The 21821-nt window shown below is 39.0% G+C and overlaps 1 protein-coding gene across 1 annotated transcript; it reads left to right on the top strand.

The window, feature by feature from the left end:
* The first annotated feature begins 18552 nt into the window (after positions 1–18552).
* Positions 18553–20861, top strand: LOC126597693 (probable WRKY transcription factor 75). Its single transcript, XM_050264501.1, has 2 exons — positions 18553–18996; positions 20099–20861. Exons 1-2 carry the CDS (start codon positions 18602–18604, stop codon positions 20274–20276), a joined length of 573 nt encoding a protein of 190 aa, XP_050120458.1. The 5' UTR covers positions 18553–18601; the 3' UTR covers positions 20277–20861.
* Positions 20862–21821: the final 960 nt, after the last annotated feature.

Raw genomic sequence — 21821 nt, 5'->3', positions numbered from 1 at the left:
AGTACAACTTTACCCGGATGGTGTTGAGCATGCTTAGGTTGCCTCGTTAAAACCTTGATAGGAAAAACCCAGTGGGAAAAATCCTAAGCGAAGGAAAAAGAGTACAACATGCATGTATCATGGATGCTCCCCCTGAATTGTATCTCCCCCTGATTCCGCATTTTTCAAATCTGTAAGCCGACGTAATCCGATTCCCTGTACCAACTTCTGAAATGTGCACTTTGGTAGAGATTTGGTGAACAAGTCTGCTAAATTTTCATTGGAACGGATTTGTCTGACTTCAAGAACTTTAGCCTTCTGAAGCTCATGTGCGCTGAAAAATCTTGGAGATATGTGTTTAGTCTTATCACCTTTGATAAATCCTTCCTTCATCTGGGCGACACAGGCTGCATTATCTTCATGGATGACAGTTGGAGTGTCTGTCTTTGAAGGTAGACCACATGAATTCCGGATGTGATGGATCATTGATCTTAACCAAGAACATTCACGACTTGCTTCATGTAAAGCAATTATTTCCGAATGATTGGAAGATGTTGCAACTAGCGTTTGCTTTGTTGATCGCCATGAAATTGCAGTATCTCCATTAGTGAACACATATCCATTTTGTGAGCGGGCTTTATGCGGATCGGAGAGAAAACCAGCATCTGCGTATCCAACAAGGATTTGTTCATTTGTGGGCTTGTCTGAGTAGAAGAGACCCATATCTGTTGTCCCACGAAGGTATCGTAGAACATCTTTGACTCCCTTCCAATGACGAATTGTTGGAGCAGAGCTGTACCTGGCTAACAAGTTAACTGAAAAAGCTATATCTGGTCTAATACATTGTGCTAAATACAATAAAGCACCTATTGCGCTCAAATATGGTACTTCTGGACCAAGGACCAGTTCATCATCTTCTTTTGGACGAAATGGATCTTTCTTAATGTCCAAAGAACGAACGACCATTGGGGTGCTAAGTGGATAAGACTTGTCCATGCCAAATCGCTTCAGTATTTTTTCAATGTAAGCTGATTGATGGACCAAAATTCCACTAACACAATGCTCGATCTGCAGGCCTAGACAATATTTGGTTTTCCCAAGGTCTTTCATTTCAAATTCGTTTTTCAGATATTCAGCAGTTTTGTTGAGTTCTTCGGGGGTTCCAACTAGGTTCATATCATCGACATATACTGCCACTATAGCAAATCCAGTATTTGATTTCTTAATGAACACACAAGGGCAGATGACATTGTTGGCATATCCTTCTTTAATCAAATACTCACTGAGACGATTATACCACATTCGCCCAGATTGTTTCAGCCCATATAGTGATCGCCTTAATTTGATTGAGAACATACCCCGTGGTTTGTTAGTTGCTTCAGGCAACTTAAGTCCTTCTGGGACTTTCATATATATGTCAGTATCTAATTCTCCATATAGATACGCGGTGATGACATCCATAAGTCGCATGTCAAGTTTTTCTGAAATCACCAAACTTATTAAGTAACGAAACGTAATTGCATCCATTACAGGAGAGTATGTCTCTTCATAATCAACTCCAGGTCTTTGTGAAAAACCTTGTGCAACGAGTCGTGCTTTATATCTTGCAATCTCGTTTTTCTCGTTGCGTTTCCTTGTGAATACCCATTTATAACCTACGGGGTTCACACCAGGCGGGGTTTGGACTACTGGTCCAAAAACACTTCGTCTTTCCAAGGATTTTAATTCTGCCTGGATTGCATCTTTCCACTTAGGCCAATCTTGTCTCTGTTTGCATTCATCAACAGAGCGGGGCTCAATATCATCACTTAATATGATTTCAGTGGCTATTGCAAATGCAAACATGTCATCGATGATTATTTCATTTCGATCCCACAATTCATTAGTACATGCATAATTTATGGATATTTCTTTGCTTTCATGTACTTCTGTCTCTTCAGGGACATGTGTCTCATCAAGGACATTTTCTTTTTCTGGAAGTACAGAGTCACGAATTGTGGATTTATCATTCAATTCCTTTTCTTGAATGATATCATTTGGGTTCAATTGGGCCCTCATCTTTCTCTTTCGAGGAGCTGAATCTTTTGAACCTGGGGGTCTACCACGCTTCAGGCGTGCACTGGATGAATCATTCGCTGCCACTTTATTTTGTCCAACAGGGACATCAATTCTTGCAGGTGCGTTTGCAGCCGGTATATATGACTGTGTCACTTTCGAAGCATCATTAAATGCATCTGGCATTTGATTAGCAATACCTTGAAGATGAACGATTCTTTTCACTTCGTTTTCACATTGAGTGCTTCTTGGATCAAAATGAGATAAGGTGGGAACAACCCATGTTAGCTCTTGTCGTTCTTCTGGAACGGTCTTTTCTCCCCCTAACGACGGGAAAATTGTCTCATCAAAATGACAATCAGCAAAACGAGCTGTAAACACATCACCAGTCAAAGGTTCCAAATATCTAATGATAGATGGTGAATCAAAACCCACATAAATTCCCAATCTGCGCTGAGGTCCCATTTTAGTTCGTTGTGGTGGTGTAATAGGCACATAAGCAGCACAACCAAAAACTCGTAAATGTGAAATATTTGGCTGATGTCCAAACACGAGTTGTATTGATGAGTATTGGTGGTTGGCTATGGGTCTCAATCTAACCAATGATGCAGCATGTAATATGGCATGTCCCCATGTAGAAACTGGCAATTTCGTTTTCATGAGCAGAGTGCGGGCTATTAATTGAAGCCGCTTGATAAATGCCTCTGCTAAACCATTTTGAGTATGGACATGAGGAACAGGGTGTTCAACATTAATGCCCAGTGCCATACAGTAATCATCAAAGGTTTGAGACGTAAATTCACCAGCGTTATCAAGTCGAATGGACTTAATGGGATGATCTGGGAACTGTGCTCGCAACTTAATTATCTGAGCAAGAAGTCTCGCAAAAGCTACATTTCGAGTAGACAATAGGCAAACATGTGACCATCGGGTAGATGCATCAACCAAAACCATAAAATATCGAAATGGTCCACAAGGTGGTTGAATAGGTCCACAAATATCCCCTTGAATTCTTTGCAAAAATGATGGGGATTCATCATCAACCTTTAGTTGTGATGGTCTAATTACCAACTTCCCTTGGGAACAAGCCTTGCAAGGATTATCATTCGGGACATTAATGTGTCTGCTCAGTAATGGATGTCCATTAGAGTTGGTAATGATTCTACGCATCATGGTGGATCCTGGATGACCTAGACGGTCATGCCAAAGCATGTAAACCTTTGAATCAATGAACTTCTGGTTCATGACAGTATATGCCTCAACTGTCTTTATGTATGTACAATACAATCCACTCGATAAACCATGCAACTTCTCCAATATACGCTTCTGGGTATCGTTGGAGGTAATGCATAAATATTCCACATTTTCTACACTTTTCGTTTCAAGGTGGTATCCATTTAAACGTATGTCTTTAAAACTCAACAAATTTCGAATGGACCGAGTAGCATATAATGCATTCTTTATAGACAATATTGTTCCATTTGGTAACATAATCTGGGCTTTTCCTGAGCCTTCAATTACATCTGATGGTCCTGATATTGTTGTTACCTTTACTTTTGCAAGTACCAAATTCGAGAAATACTTTCGGTCTCGAAGTATTGAATGCGTGGTTGCGCTATCTGCAAGACAAAAGTCTCCGCCATTGATCTTGTTTTGAGAATAACCATAATTTTTATCCATGATCTCTGAGTAAAGAAAAAGCAATTTATTCATACTGGAATACTACTTTTATTGAATTGAAAATGCGAGCATTAAACCACAGGTACAAATAACATGAGTACATTAAACATAAATAATTCAATCGGACCCATAAACTTCATTCCCTCTTTCATTAATAAAGTCTGTAGCATCCAGGTGGGTTGTGTTTAACTGTCCTGATAAATTGGTCACTGGATCAGGGGTTTCCATTGGTTTAGCCTGGTCAAGGAAATTGATCTCGACACCCTTCTCCTTGAAGGAGGCTTGATATAGTTCCACCAGATGCTTTGGGGTGCGACAAGTACGCGCCCAATGTCCGTTGCCACCACACCTATGGCAACCTCCTTCATGATTTCTAGGAGTGTTCACATGAGCTTTTCCTTTCTGGCGATTGGTATTTTTAAAGCTCGGGCCTGGATTATACCTTGGAACCTGGTTGTGAAACTGGACACCATGGTTCTTGCTTTTTCCTTTCCACCGACCTTGCTTGTGACCACGTCCTCGTTTGTAATTATTGCCACGGGAGGATATGGTATTTCTTTCAAGGGACGCAACATTCACTTCTGGGAACGGTGCTGATCCAGTAGGTCGGGAATTATGGTTTTTCATGAGAAGCTCATTGTTCTGTTCAGCCACCAAGAGCACAGATATCAGCTGGTTGTATTCAGTGAAGCCTCGCGCTCTATACTGTTGTTGCAGTACCATGTTAGAGGCGTGGAATGTGCTGAAAGTCTTTTCCAATAACATCTCCTCAGTGATAGTATCCCCACAGAGTTTCATCTGAGAGGTAATTCTGAACAACGCCGAATTGTACTCAGCCACTGATTTGAAATCCTGGATCCTTAGGTGAGTCCAGTCATAGCGAGCTTTTGGAAGAATCACCGTTGTCTGGTGATTGTATCTGCTTCTCAAGGCATTCCAAAGGGCTAACGGATCTTCAACCGTTAAGTACTCGCTCTTTAGTGCCTCATCAAGATGGCGACGAATAAAAATCATGGCCTTTGCTCGATCTTGAGAGGATGAACTGCTTTCTTCCTTGATGGTATCTCCAAGATTTGCTGCTTCCAGATGGATCTTGGTATCCAGTACCCATGTAAGGTAATTCTTTCCAGTAATGTCCAGGGCAGCAAAATCAAGCTTTGCCAAGTTTGCCATTTTCTTTTCTGAAAGAAAAATGAGGTGTGTAAGAACTTGCAGTAATATGTGTACTGGAGAAATATATTGTTAGAACTTCTGGTTCTTACAAATTTTTTTTGATCTTCAGGCCAAAATGATAAGTACTCGAAACTTCAGGCTCGAGATTTACACAATTAATGAGAAGGGCAATTGTACCGCACCATTCTCATCGAAATAAGTATAGGATGGGTGATTATCCCGCACTACTTTAAACAGCAGGAAAATTTAAATATGTAGAGCAAGGTGGACGATTATACCGCACCACCTAAAATTGCGATAAAATTTAAATATGCAAAGCAGGGTGGACGATTATACCGCACCACCTAAAATTGCAATAAAATTAAATATGCAAAGCAGGGTGGACGATTATACCGCACCACCTAAAATTGCAATAAAATTAAATATGCAAAGCAGGGTGGACGATTATACCGCACCACCTAAAATTGCAATAAAATTAAATATGTAAAGCAGAGTGGGTGATTATTTCACACCACCTAAAATTGCGATAAAATTAAAGATGTAAAGCAGGGTGGGTGATTATTTCACACCACCTAAAATTGCGATAAAATTAAATAACGGGAAAATTTAAATATGCAGGATAGAGCGGGCGATTATACCGCTCCACTTAAAATTTGCAGTAAAATTAGATCTGCAGTCCAAGATAGGCGATAGAACCGCACAATCTTGGATTGCATAAATAATCAGTGGGTTAGTAGTCAATATCTACACCAAACAAGAAATCAAAGATATAAGTGACAGTTAGTTGGAGAACTAGAAGTAAACATGGTGCAAACAGTTCTTCGCGAGGGTATACCCAGCAATTGAGGGAGAGGAAGAAGAAGAACAGAAAAAACCTTAGAGGAAACATTTTTTTTTTTTTTTTTCTTTCGGTGAAAGGAAATGAGAAAAAGATTAGAGAGTCGTGCTGATAACGTGTTATAAATAGGCAAAATTTATAGAGAGATAACCTTTACTCGGTGAAGGAACGAAGCAGTTGCAGAGTAATATACCGACACAAGCTGTTGCAGAGGAAGTAATGTATATTATTGCTATTAGATATATTTCTCTTTTCTTTCTTCTTCTCAATCACTAATCTTTGCACAATTGAATTGCTCTATTTATAGAGCTACTTCAATGGAAAATTACAAAACATTACTATTTAGCTTATGAGTATATAGTACACATGTGATACTTTACTATACACATTACTATACACATGTGGGCAAACATACCCATCATTTACAACATTGAAGTTTTATTGTAAAATTAATTTGCATATGTAAGGAATAGTGCATCTTCCTTGTAACAAAATGGAAGGTTTGTAAACTTCCACGTCTCGAACTATCTATTGTGATGAAACATAGACAAAAAAAATTAGGTGATTTGAAGTACATAAGACCATTGGACTTTAAAAGTAAGTGTGGAGCAAAAAATAATCACAAGGTGACACGTTGATTTTTGAACAAAAGAGGGCAAAAATACCCTTGAGTTACAACATGGTTCCTACGCGCGAGCAACGGGCAATCATCCTTCAACCAAATCAAAAATGCCCAAAATAGGTAACAAATTCAAAGTTATTTCATCCATCCTCATCCTATATTTTCCAAAAGGTAATTATTTCATAACCTTCAAAACATCCCATATAAATTACATAACCCCCAAAATATTTATTCCAAAAATGTGTTGATTAACCAATTAATCCATTAAATCACACATTAAACCATAAGTTACACCCTAAAAAACATCCAAAGGGGACCGGCCACCCTATCCCTATAAATAGACTCCCATTTTCACCAAAATCTCATTCCAACACACTTGCAAAGTTCCCAATACTCGCCAAATACTTTTCTCTCTAAATTCTAACTTTGGTATCGGAGGTTCTTCAGCCAAAGACCCCCCCATTCATCGTAGGCGTGTGAGGCCTTGACCCTAAGGTGTTAATTATTTTGTAGGTGCAATTTTGTCCAAGATCAATGAGGAAGAAATTTGCATCCACAAATTGGTGCTTTCATTGAGAGAAGAAATCCACACTCGTAGAAGACTCTCGCATAAAAAAGGTTTTTCTCTATTTTCTAGTCTACTTGTATTTTTTCGTACGTTCTTATTATTAGAATTTTTTATTTGCAAAGATTCTTTGATAAAACGTAAAAGAGAAATACAATGCCTAGAAATTTAGAAAACTCCACGAGTGAAAATTCCCTTATTCAAGAAATGGGACAGCGGTGATCCACAAGACAAAATGTCATCCTAGGGGGAGCAGCACCACCACCACGAGTTTCCACCACGGGAACCACCGTGGTGGCTACTTCGGTAGCCACCTGTGGCGAGGTCCATGGTGCCTTCACCACGACTCGAGCCGTGTCATCCAAGGCGGCTCACGGTACTAAGGCCACGGCCCAAGCTTCATTATCGCATGCATCACGCACTGAGCAGCCCACTCTTATGGCCCAGCCTGCTCCGGCCGAGCAGCCCACTCTCGTGACCCAACCTGCTCCCACCAAGCAGTCTGATCCAGCCGAGCAGCCCACTCTCGTGGCCCAACCTGCTCCAGCCGAGCAGTCCATTCTCGTGGCACAGTCTGCTCTAGCCAAGCAGCCTACTCTCGTGGCCCAACCTGCTCCCGTGGCCTTCCAAGCAGCCCAAATCGATTCAAGATTAGTTCAACCGTCCCGGTTTCAAATTTTCAGACCGACAATCGAACCGGGAGCATTTTCACCACATTCTTATTCGAATTTGACATTTCCCAACTCAAATCTCACACCCAAAGTCTACAACATTTCCACTGCTCAAGGAGATACATTCCTTCCAACTATTCAAACCCAAATGGAGAACAACACTTGTCTCGACAAGTCATAGAGTTGACGAGCGCCCTCACACAGCAGATGACCTTGGTGAACCAGCTCTTGTAGCTCACCGAGATGCAATGTGCCCCAGACGAGGTGTCTCGAAGTAGGACAAGGGCAGACAAAAAACATCTCAAGCAGTGTCCCGTTAAGCAGCCACTCGACCTGCAACGAACCAAGCATTCGGGTAGTGTACACTTCCGATTGGGCCCCCGAGATAGCGTATACTCCTATCTTAGTGCGTAGATGAACGTGCACTCTCGACTAGGCCCACGAATGAGCATACATTCACTGTTGGGGTCACACTCCGATAATCAACATAAGCAACCTTCCAGGCGAAGTGTTCATTCGCGACTAAGTACACAATGAGCATCATCCACCTCATATGTGAGTAGGCAGCACAACGGACGGAGAGAAGTAGTCACTCAATCTGGCTCAAGTTCAACAGGCAGCTTGTGAAGAACTCACTGGCCTGCTAGGAATACACCACACGCATCACATTCACGGCATAGACGAACCAAACACATGAAAAAGCAGCCTAGACCAGCAAGTCACGGTTAGGGGCAGCCGAGAGCTCCGCTACCCCAAAAAAGGTAAATCTAGGAAGAAGTAGAGAGACTCTTGACCAAGAAATTACGTAATTTCCAACGCAACGAGGTCACCGACAAAGCACTACGACGGAACATGACCAACATAAGCAGGTCACCCTTCACAGATGAGATTGAGCAGGCAGAGCCTCTACGCAAGTTTAGCATGCCACATTTCACATCTTTCAAATGGGATGAAGACTCGGAGAAACACTTAAAGAACTACCGAAACGCAATGATCTTCTATTGAAACAACGATGATCTCATGTGCAAGATATTCGCCACCAATCTACAAGGCAAGGCGCAAGATTGGTTCTACACCCTGCCGCCACAATCCATCCGGAATTTCGGCGAACTTTCTTTGGTTTACAACATTCATCCTATTGCTCGATCAAAAAGAAGTCCGACCATTTGTTCGACATTAAGAAGAACCCAAAGGAGTCGCTTCGTGACTATGTGAGAAGGTTCAAAGCAGAGAAGGCAAAGATAGTCGAATGCAACGACTCGATAGCTAGAGCAGCCTTCCAAAAAAGACTTCCAGCAGACCACCCACTATTCGAAAAATTGATCATGAAAGAAGATCTAACTCTAGTAGACTTTTTCGCTCTGGCAGAGAAGCATGTACTTTGGGACGAGGCTCGCCAATGCACATTCAAGGACTTAAAGAAATACCCGACATCATCTCCCTACTATCCAAACTAGAAGCAACAGATGACTTATTCGCATGTTTGACGGTATCTAAAGCAGCAATACGCTCTATCATCATGTGAGAATAGCTGGGGGTCCGACTACCTGTATTCTACAATGTATTCTAAAGTTCAAAAGCTTTCCTCGATGCTATTAGAAATTCAAAAGTTAACTTTGGCAATAGTTGTTATAACCTGAAAGCTTAAGTTTTACCTTCAAATGCATGCATTCATCATCATGACGCACTATTCCATCGAATCCAGACGCGCGACGATAAAGGCGTAGAATTTGGCGGATACAAAGTTTTCTGACGAACGCAACAACTCAGCCCAAAAGACACGCCAAGGGTAGACGAACACCGGAAGGACACACTCAGAAGAAAGTTTTGTCCTCGTCACCCTAAAAAATTCTACATAGGAGCAACATGTACCAGCAGTTGAGTACCACCTCTTGATACGCACCACATGGCCTTAGCCGACCATTGCTCAATGATTCAACTCTAGAGTGGCCCAATACCAACAGTTGAACATCTCTTGCTGTGTGTGACATGGCCCTATCTCCACAGCTCCCTTCTGCGCCTTTACGTCAAGCCTAAGTGATGCAACAGAGCAGCCCAACAATGCCCCGGAAGTAGCCAAACACACTCTAGTCGCGCCTGCTCCACTCGTTGGAGACTTCCGGCATTTACATGTCGACGGCACATCCAACTACAAAGGTTAAGGAGCAGACATGGTTCTTGTCACCCCAGGCTGTTAGATGCCTGAGCAGGCGATCATTCTAGGTTTTAAAGCATCTAACAACGAAGTAGAGTACGAAGCCCCACTAGTAGGCATTCGAATGACAAAAGACTTGGTGGTGAAAAAGCTTTCAATTCATTCTGATTCCTAGCTAATCAACAACTAGACTACTGGGGCAAAAACATGATGATCTTGGCAACCAACTACTTCACCAAATAGGTAGAAGCAGAGCCCATGACGATCACGATTCAGACGGACATAGAGCGCTTCATATAGAGGAACATCATTTGCCGATTTGACATCCCTTAATCCATCGTCACCGACAATGGCCCGCAATTAGTGGGCAAAGATTTGGCGAAGTTCTTCCAAAAATATGGCATCAAGCAGCACATGTCTACGCCAAGATATCCTTAAGGAAATATGTGAGCCAAAGCATTCACCAAGATGGTCCTCAACTGCCACAAGAAATCCCCCAACAGCAAGAAAAGAAATGGTCAGACGAACTCCTTGGATGTCTATGGGCATATTGCACCACCAAAAGACGAGCAACCGGTGAGACTCATTTCTCTTTGGCATTTGGTTCGGAATCAATCATTCATCCCAATGTCATCAAGCCAAGTATCACCGCTCTATTACCAAGCAATGAGCAGAACAGTAAGGAGATGGTCACAAGCTTAGATCTGGTAGAGGAGAAGAGCGAGAAGACCAGCACCCGTATTGCAGCCTACCAACAACAGCTTCTCTCTAGTTACAACAAAAGGGCTAAGATCCGGCAATTCTAGCCAGGAAATCTAGTCCTAAGAAAAGCCTTCATCACTACCTGAGGAGAAGGCTGCAAAAAGATAGATCACATATGGAAAGGTCTGTACAAGATCAACAGAGTATGTAGTAAGAGTAATTACACCCTCGCCACCATGAAAAGGCAAAAAGATAAAAAAGCAGTAGAACGCCTACAATCTGAGGAAGTACCATGTGTGACCTCCCGCTACATCAAAGCCTAAAGACTCAAGCAGCTAGACAGGCACCACCTCACAAACCGAAGACTATCCAGTTGTTATGCAGTTCCTACCTTACAGCTAAGTTATCGTTCGTTTCACTCATTTTTCAATGAGAAATTCAGAAGTAATCACAACTTGGCTCGGCTGCATGCTTACAACAACTGATCACTCTTACATTTCAAAATAAGACTTAGCCCTTCTTAGGAATTACGCCCCCTGAGGGACCAACCATGCTCTCCAGTGCGAGAGGGTAAACCAATTCCCCGACACCCACGTGGGTTAGCTCTCTAAGACGGGAGGATAAACTTTACACTTTGAATATCTAGATGTGGATGAGCCTAGCTGCCCTAGTATAACTAGATGCACAATGGCTTGCACCGGGATTCCTAGAAGTAGCCATAGTGGTCTTTTTCAAGGCTGAACTAATTGAAGGATTTTAGGTCTCTTGGCCTAATCTGAGGGGAACCGGGCCCTAGAGACGAAGGGGGCACATTACGCAATACGCCTTACAGACGGCTGCCCTGGAACCCTAAAATTGCTACTGAGTGCACTAAGGTAGCCTACTGTTTTCGGAAGACTGCCTACGGCTTGCCCTTCGAGCAGTAAAACCACACTAGACTTATACAGCCACGCATTCTTGTGAAATGTTAAACAAGCTAGCGTGCATATATGAAGTTTTATCCACTGCCGACATGATACGTGATCGATAAACTTCATATATGCCAAGCGCGGAACAACCTACACCAAGTCCTAAAATGTTATGATACTTGCTACGCAACCTACGAAATTGGAGAAAGCCAAGGTTAACAGCCTAGTGGTTACGCGAATTTGTCTGCTTTTGTAAGTAAGACATCCGGCTACCAACCCTATGGCTAACAACTTTGTAAAGCTCTACACCAACACATATGGCTACATAAGCTATGCAGGTCTATCTGCTTATAAAAAAATAGCACGTCTGCCACTGAACTATAAAGTTTAAAGGTTAGGGCATGAACAAAATAAGCGAAGATGAAGAAAAGTGAAGGAAGCATGTTTATAAACAATTAGCAAAGGTCGAATGAGTTCAAGCAAAACAAGAGCTACAAGAAAAAACAAAGAAAATCATAAAGGCTACCTAGATGACTACACTTTAGCAGCCTGGACATCCCATGACTATTCGGTCGCCACACATTCAGCAGCCGCGACGCTCTTAGCAACAGCATTATCCAGTGCTTCACCACCGGCTGCCCCAGCCTAGGCACCAACTTCTCCAACAACTTCACCAATGGAAGCCTCAAAAGTAAAAGCAAGCAAGTCTTCTGGAGAAATAGAGAAGGTCTCGAAACCTCAAGCTCATCATTCTCACCCTTCAACTGCTCATTTTTCTCAAGCAGACCAACACAGACGCGCTGCAACTCATCCAACCTCTTGATCTCCTCAGCCAAAGAATAAGCTTTAGCTACTATAGTCTTCGCCACCTCCATGACAGCCTTGCTACATCTGCATCATAGCAAGCAGAGCAGTCATTCTATATTCGGTCGTATGTTTCGCAAAGGAACTTGGGTAAACAACCTTTCTAACGCCATCAACAAACTTGGCACAAGCGTCCATGTCTTCAAGTAGATCTGGTCTTAAAAGCACATGGATCTCAGCAGCCTTCCCAGAAGCAGGCTTAATGGATTTCTCACAACTGCTCAAGTGAGCAGTTTCCTCTTTCCCAGCAGGCGAGTCAGTCTCTGCAGCAGAGGGAGTGGATATTGGCACCACTTTAGCAGCAGAGTCCACCTTATCGCTATTCACAGTAGCAAGCCTCTCCAAAGGTGAACCGAACTTAGCTCCCAACAGACATCTTGGTATAAACTTCAGCACTAGAGGCATGACAGGACCTTTACGCTGAGCAATCCTATCAGCAATCGTACTAGCCATTCTCGACATGGCAGGCACCATGGGCTCAGATGTAGCAACCTCATTTTTTCTTCCCATTGGAAGAAGTTATGTCAATCACAGGCATCTCAGCAGCAGGCAAACCCTTATGAGCAGCGGAGGAAGTCTTCAGTTTTTCTCAATCGACATCTCTTGAGCAAGCGAGGAATATTTCTTCTTTCCGCTTTCATTCATAGTAGGCTCCACGAAAGAGATTAGACGAGCCAATGCATCCGCCTTGATTCTCTTTACCTCATATTTCGGGAGCAGTCCACCTTTCTCCTGGAAAAGAGAACTAAGTAGCCAACGCCATTCACAGTACTCAGCAGGGGAGCTCAACCTAGCATTCTAGCAGGCAGGAGGCCTGTATGCCCAACATTCCAGCAGCTCATAAGGCCCGCGACCTCCTCATTTCTCTCAATCGTCGGCCTGGCCCGCGTCAGGTCCAAAAGCCTAAAGGACATGAGCCATGCGGCTCACCTAGCACTACATTTCAACGCTTCAATCTGCGATCCCAACCGCACAAGCTGCCCATGGCTCTAGCCAAGTTGAGCAACCTAAAGTAGTGGTCTCTGCCACAACACCTCATCGGCCCATGTCGAGACGACTCCTGGCCCCTGCCAGTCGACGTGCTGCATCATCCCGACGGCTACCCGCGACAGCACTATTTAAGAAGAAGACAAGAAAAATTAAAATTTTCTTACATCAGTGCGGCACGGAGAAGACGAAGAAATCAACGAAAGACGATCCTTTGCACAGGCAAGATGTAGAAGATTGCTAGATGAGGGGGAACAAATATCCTCTAAGCTCTCTCTTTCTTGTAGGGTAGAGTAAATTTCTCTCCAAAGTTGATTTAATAACCCACTTAAGGTGACCTTAAATAGACTTTGAGAGAAATTTATTTCCCTTTCCTAGAAGGATCTAATTTCCTATTAAAAAGTGAATCTACATCAAAATAGGAAGCAGTCCTACGTTTCCTAAAGCAAGATGATCTCTACACCTGCTGCCCTTTCCTACGAGCAGCCCAACAGGTGTGGGGGCATTTTTGGAGCCAAAAAATAATCACAAGGCGAAACGTGGATTTTTGGACAAAAGAGGGCAAAAATACCTTGAGTTACAACGGGGTTCCTACGCGCGAGCAGCGGGCAATCATCCTTCAACCAAATCAAAAGTGCCCAAAATAGGTAACAAATTCAAAGTTATTTCATCCATCCTTATCCTATATTTTCCACAAGGTAATTATTTCATAACCTTCAAAACATCCCATATAAATTACATAACCCCAAAATATTTATTCCAAAAATGTGTTGAATAACCAATTAATGGATTAATTGCCTAATTAATCCATTAAATCACACATTAAACCATAAGTTACACCCTAAAAAACATCCAAAGGGGACCGGCCACCCTATCCCTATAAATAGACTCCCATTTTCACCAAAAGATCATTCCAACACACTTGCAAAGTTCTCAATACTCTCCAAATACTTTTCTCTCTAAATTCTAACTATGGCATCGAAGGTTCTTCGGCCAAAGGCCCCCATTCATCATGGGCACGTGAGGCTTTTGGCCTTGACCCTAAGGTGTTAATTGTTTTGTAAGTGCAATTTTGTCCAAGATCAATGAAGAAGAAATTTGCATCCACAGTAAGTATCAACATGCTCTTACACCATAAGACCAATTGACAATACACGGAATAATAATCCAATGCCTTATAACATGTGTAAAATTTAATAAACTTTTGATGTGGACATTTTTTCACATCCTTAGATGTCACCTATCAGTTAATTAGAAATAAGTTAGCATCTAATTAAGTTTATAAAAGTAGGTATCATCTAGCAGGCTAATATTTTGAGTGGGATGATCATGTACAACTTTTTAGCTAGCTAGCTATAGATTCTAAGTATAAAGGCAGATCTAATCTCGCAATAGATGGGTCTCGTTATACATGCCAAACACCTATATTGTCGTACCATGAAATAGTTTTCATTCGTTAGAGATTTATATCTATTCCCTTGCAATTAGGTCTAGGTGGACGCACAAAATTGCTACCTAATCCCATGCATCCTACGTAGGGGGTCCTTTTCAGTAGGATCGATCACAAATAAGCAATCCAATGCCAGTCGAGAAAAGTTTCGGAATCAAATATTAGTTATAATTTTGAAATTTTGAATTATCGAAAATTTGGATTGGAATCCAAACCAGCTTGCACCCCTAAACTTACGTATACATGAAAGAGAAGGAACACAAAGACTCTCATAGTCGAAAGTTGAAAGTTGAACTATTCTGTTTAACAAATTAGTGTTCTAATTACTAATTAAAATTGTTGTTCATCCACTTTAGCTATTTGGCACATTTTCGTATACCTACAATCGAAAAATAATTAGGAAACAGGGAAAGTTATCAACTAACTAAGTTTTTGATCTTAATTGATCATTAATTCATTTACAATTCCTTGGACAGTAAGCAGGTGAGGCTGTGGTGATGTGATGCATAGAGATTAGAGATGACCACCAACCATTAATATATATAACCTTAAAAACTCAAGCCGTATGACTTTCCTTGATAATTCCCTTTCGTTGCCGTGTCCGTTCAAAGTTTCTCTCTTTTACTCTTTCTTTCTTCTGCATATGAAAGTAAAAGAATATACTGCAGAGGCCACAGAATTTTCAATCGAATACAAGTGGTGTATGATATCATCCTTTTTAGAAGAGTCGAGAAGGTCTGATTGAGAACCTTTCTTATTTAAACTTTTCATTCTTTCTTCACAATTCTCATTCTCATCCTACAGTAGTACAATGTTGCATAAGGATTCCAACCGTATATTTTTTGAGTCATTATTTAAAGATCAACTTTTCGAAAATAACTAAATCTGGTCTTTTAATGATTATCCAATAAAAAGACAAATTAATTAAGTTATTTAATTAAAAGATAATGTTATCCACACATCTATTTTTACCTTCCACACACTTTTACTAATTTTTTGTCACTAATCTTATTCAATTATTCTGATCAGACGACCGAAAATTGAGAAGGTATCTGAGAAGTAAAAATGAGTGGGTGAATATCAATACCCTAATTAACAACTAAAATTTTGACATCATTAGTCGATCAATTAAACATTTTTTTTGTTTTATTGCAAATCAGTTAAACATTTATGTTTTGGTTAATTTGTTTGCACAATTGATCCTTAAAGAGCAAATTAGAAAGTAAATGGCCTTGATCATAATGCAATATTGCATAATGAAAAGAACTGATAATGTAATGAAAAAATCTGGCTGAGAAGGTTGGTAACATCTTCGTCAAAACATTCTAATTTTTCTAACATTATTATAAAATAGTTGATAAAATATAAAGTTGAACTTTCATCTCAAATTTTATTCCTTCCAGTATAATGATTTATTACTATAACTTATTGCCTATAGTCAATGCAATCTGATGAAAACATACAAATTGATTCTACGTGCTAATGAACCGTCGGAGCCCTTAATTTTATGTTATTTCAGCTTCAAGTTTCAAAGAGATCAGAGCTCTCATTTTCGCTGTACTGTGTATAGTCAAACCGAGTGGACAGCGAATAGTTGTTCTTTTACACACTTTCAACATCCATTAAATCCCGCTAACTCTGGTTAGTTTAAAATATCCAGAAGTTATATATATATATATATATATATATATATGAGTTTGTCTCCATTAGTTTGAATTACTAGATAATTCAACTTTTTATCTATTAGATTGGCAAATTGAAAAAATAATACTTGATTAACTCAATTACGAATGTTTATTTTTATACTACTAAGTAATTCAAACTATTGTTCAACAAAAAAAAAAAAAAGGTAATTCAGGCTATTAAAAAGAAAAATTGACATAACTTACCCCAAACTTGGAAATGTTGTTGAAGTAATTAGCATAGTTATTTTGGTTTGACCGCCCCATGTACTTTTAGGATAACCATGAAGTGAATTTGAATATCATGATCAGATAATATTTGTAGCATAACCACCCATTTCCTCGAAATGGTCTAATTAATCACATGGTTTTTCCTCTGCAGTTTGAGGATGCAATGCATGCTTCCTGGAAATGGAGTATTAGGATTAGTTCTTAATAATGAGTTTAATTATCCCGACAGTCAAGAGATTACAGAATGATCTTAAAACACGTGTTCTAACTCGAGAAAAATGAAGCTCCACTACCAGACACTGGCGTGGGAGCCTAAATTAATATGGTCTAGCTTGCCATAACGTGCACTTATATATTTATATGGTCTATATATATAATACACGTGAACAAGATTAGTTAATTTATGAAACAAAATAAATACTGTTTGTTAAAATACAGAGTACATACATATATTCAGATTTCAAAGAAAAGTATACCCGTACGAAACCCAAGCAAGTCTGGTCAAAACCAACCATCTGAAACAAGATTAATCAATTTAAATAATGCTAATAGTATTAGGATATAGAGATGTGTCATCCACACACCATTTTTTACTTCTCACACATTCCTTGTTAATTTTTGTCATTTGATTTTCTTCAATTCATCCGATCCGACGGCCAAAAAATTAGAAAGGTGTGTGAGAAGTAAAAATGAATATGTGGATATCACACCCCCTATATAATGTACAACACCCTTTAAGTATCCTTAGATTGAAAATACTTTTTAATATAACTACGTCTACTCATAATAATCTATCTCGATAGTGTAACATGACATTTGACGTCCACAACTTAAAAATCAACGTTATAATGTTATTTTGTGTTATAACTAACCTTACTATTATTATGTAACATTTTTTTTAATACAATAGTATTAAGGGGTGAGGGACGTGGGCTAAGCTACATAATATGGCAGCCATAATATTTTGCTTCAAACTCACCTCAACAAGAGTTAAACATAAAACCATTCACTTGTAAGTGAAGAGTAAAACCCTACAACATAATACTAAGTGACCATTATTATTCTGTAACTTTGTGATGTAGGGTAAAAACCAAGGAATTATTCTTAATTTGTAATAAATTAAGTTATTATTTTATTTTCCATAATTGCTTATCAGACAAGGAAATTAAGTATTTTTCTTATGTATTTTAATTTCTTGTTAAGGCTCTAGGTTATTTTCTCTATTTAAGCACAATGTAATTCAGGGTTTAGGGGACGTTTAAAATATTATTATTGAATTTTAAGCAGCATGAGTTTCTTGTGTGTCATCCCTTTCTCGTGTGTCCGTTCAATCCGCTGTCGTTGCTGATGTGTGCACTTCGAAATTCACGTCACATTGGATTGTAACCTTTTATTATAATGCAGGTAACCTTATATTTCTTGTAATTAAGACGTTGAAAGTTAACAACTTAATATCATATTGTAACACCACTAAATATGAAAGTTAGGAGCCCAAAGTGACTGATAATGCGTAATTCCAAGATGTCCACTTATGATAACTTACTTTTATTGGAACAACTCGTTAATGATGTAAAAATCAATGGTAGTGGTGTAATAAATAATATGATTTGTATAACCTTACCATAAACTTTGAGATTATGATGTAATATTCAAAAAACCATACACCTTTAAGATTCATGAGGCCATAGAATTTCCCTAACAATCAAGTGACAGGCTTTACATGAATTTTCACCCTTAAGATTCATGAAGTCCCATAAAATCGTACTAATCAGGGTTGATGATGGATTATCCTTGTGGAAGTGGCCATTTCTTTATTAATCTCAGCACTTACGTGCCGTTTACGACATCAAGCATACGACAAAAGAAGCTCATGGACGCTCGCAGCCACCTAGCCGCCTTCACCCTTAAATAATTCTAAGTTTCCAATCAGAAAAGTAGAAAATCACAGGGCATACAATCTATAAATAAATCCCTAAATCAATTATCGTCACTAAACCCCCCCCCCCCCCCCCCCCAATCTCTATTTCTTTCTCTCTCTGATGGAAAATTACCCAACATTCTTTTCTTCATCCACGGCGCCTGCTCCTTCTCCCCTGTCGTTGAACATGGGGAACCCAGCTCATCACGTTTACAATAGTAATGATCCTCACCAATTCCAAAATAGGAAATCATCGAATGGGTTCTTAGGGCTGATGTCAGAGATGGAGGCTTCAAACAATATGATTAAGAACAATTTTAGTTCTCAGGGAAAAAGCTTTGGAGGATCTGAAAGTGGTGAAGCAACTGTGAGATTAGGGATGAAAAAAGGAGATCAGAAAAAAATAAGAAAGCCCAGATATGCTTTTCAAACAAGGAGTCAAGTTGATATACTTGATGATGGATATAGATGGAGGAAGTATGGTCAAAAAGCCGTGAAGAACAACAAATTTCCAAGGTACGTACATACATACATGTAGCTAGCTTCTTAATTAGCTCTGTTATGTATGGTGTGTGTGTGTGTGTATATGTATAAATAAATAAATAAATAGATATATATGGATCATGATCATTTCATATACTTTATAGCTCCTAGCCTTCTGTTTCCTCTGATCAGCTCTTTGCGAGCTAGGCTACCGACAATGGTTGGATAGAGGTCATAGACGGCATATATAAGATGAATAGGCAGGCAAATAAACTTGAAGAATATAACCATAAAAGTTGATGTGAATACATATATGGGAGTTGGTTGAGGTGAGCAACAGTGTAAGAAAGCAACAATATGTGCCAAGGTTGCATTAGGGTGCCTATGAGAATGCATGTATTTACGCTTCTTGTTTAAGGGTTTCCTTGCTCTCCTAGTATCTTACTAAACAATTTCTTCATTTGGCATATGTATCATATGGTGTCCTTTGGCTTCTTTAGCCTTGCAAATTCTCTCGATCGACTTGGTTGAAAAGTTCACTTCACTACAGTTTAATCCTTATAGATTGTATTAATTAATTAAGTGAACAAATTAATTAAAATGATCTATAACTACATGTTTGAATATGTATTTGAAAACAGTGTTATTAGTAGTTGTATAACAAGGAGTGCCAGTGCAGTCAGCTTGTTCTTTGTGTTGCAGCTCCTGCTTCTGAGAATGAATCTCACACTGGAGAAAGATGGGGCGTTGTATGTACTTATAAATAGTTAAAGTTACTCTCTATATTGCTAATTGGTTTTATGATGAAATCTCAATTTTATTCAATAAGGTCACCGAGAAATTTTTAATGTTGTATTTTAAAATAATTAAATTCAGATATATCAGGGGATAAAAAAAGAAAAGAAAAAGGAACTTGGTCTAGTTAATCCTCAATGTATACAGAAATTAATTAATTCTTTTCTATTAAGAATAGGAGACAGAATACTGATTCTTCAACTGCTCTTATAGAACTAGTGCTCAGAAAACATTACAATATACATATTCAAACATGCATAGAAAATAAATCCATTAATTTCCACATGTTAAGCGATCAAGAATAATGAATTAACTTGTAGATTTGTTTATATTTTTGCAGAAGCTACTACAGGTGCACACATCACGGTTGCAATGTGAAAAAGCAAGTTCAAAGGTTAACAAAAGATGAAGGAGTCGTTGTGACAACTTATGAAGGCATGCATTCTCATCCCATCGAGAAGTCTACTGATAACTTTGAGCATATTTTGAGCCAGATGAAAATCTACACTCCATTTTAATTAATTATATGTCAATATGCACGGTGCAGAGAGACATAATTAATATCTTACAGGGTAAGACTTGTACAATTGAGGAGGAGCTTTACTTTAAAATACTTTATGACATGTTCACAAAATTTCGTGCTTATGATTAGAATTGTCTATATTATAAATAACTTTGTAAAGATTATCTCTACAAAAAAAATCAACTAAAACTAAGATCGTTTAGTCATCGAACTGTATAAAAACATGCGAATGGATTTGATAAAAGTATTGCAAACCGTTTATTTTTTGCTACAATTGATTGACTAAACGGTCTTAGTTTTAATTGATTTTTTTGTATAAACAATTTTTACATAGTAATTTATAATATAAACAATTACGATTATAAGTACGAAGTTTTGTAAATAAGTCGATAAATATTTTGAGGATGAACTCTCCTCAACCTTAAGAGCTAAGCACTTCTCTATTTTACATGCAAGCTGCAGTTTGTAACTATATTATTGTGTAGTTTAATTTGAAACAAAAAATGTACGTGTCAGGAATTCAGATTCTTAGAACTTGAATTGTTTAATTATTTATATTTGATTAATAACTTTCTATCTATTTCACACTCTGATATTATTGGAAGTACGTAATGCATGCACTTTTTTTGAAGAACTTTTTTTATTGTGACGGAAATATGGGTGGTACACCGCGTGTTTTTAGGTAAGTGGTGGGAAATTTTACTTTTTAAGTTATTAACTTTTTAACATACATATCTCACAATTTGTATAGTGACACGTGATATACCACCTCATGTACTGGTCAAATTGAAAAATCTCTCCATTTTTTGGGCTTGAGGGAGACTCTCTGGTGCAAGCACCCTATTTTAATTTTATTTATTTATTTATAACAAGAGCGATGTTGAAAATTACCTCTCAAAACAATTCATGGATGGTTGGAGAAAATGCAACTACCCCACATATACGAGTACTGATCAAGTTGTCGTCAATTCTTGCATTCGTGCAAGTTTCGAATAATGTTAACGTGATACGTTCGAAATCGTCGCCCCTTCGTTTAAGTACTCATAATGAATTTTTGTCTGTTAATTAATCTGAACAAGTGAAAAAGATAAGGTGTAGTTTCTTCCTATTCACATTTGTTTTTGACGTGCATTCCATTGAATATCGATCTTTTTCTTCGTATGATCAAACGGTAGTATAATATAATTGACCGGAGAGAACAATTTTAGAAAAATATGCATGTCAGTAGGATGGGACGCATGTTATGTAGGAAGTTTGGTGAGAAAATTGACTGGAATGTTGCCAGGGGACCACCCCCGGTGGCTATTCTTGAAACCAGAATATACGTTGTTGAATGTCATGCGTGTCAGATTTTCTCGCACTCAACGAAGAGTGGTCCGTCACCACCAAAATAGGATAGCGTCCCAAATTAAAACTCTAGACTCTTAAAAACTTAATGAATGATCCCTTTGGATTGTATATATGCTATGGCATCTAAGAGTTAGGAAAAACTTTGTTAAGGATTAAATATGTATATTTTATTTGAAGAAAAAAGTGTTTT

This window comes from Malus sylvestris, chromosome 13 (assembly GCF_916048215.2).
Source record: "Malus sylvestris chromosome 13, drMalSylv7.2, whole genome shotgun sequence".
Taxonomy (NCBI): Eukaryota; Viridiplantae; Streptophyta; class Magnoliopsida; order Rosales; family Rosaceae; genus Malus; species Malus sylvestris.
The sequence above is the reverse complement of the archived record's forward strand: the minus strand, read 5'-3'. Positions and strand labels throughout refer to the sequence as shown.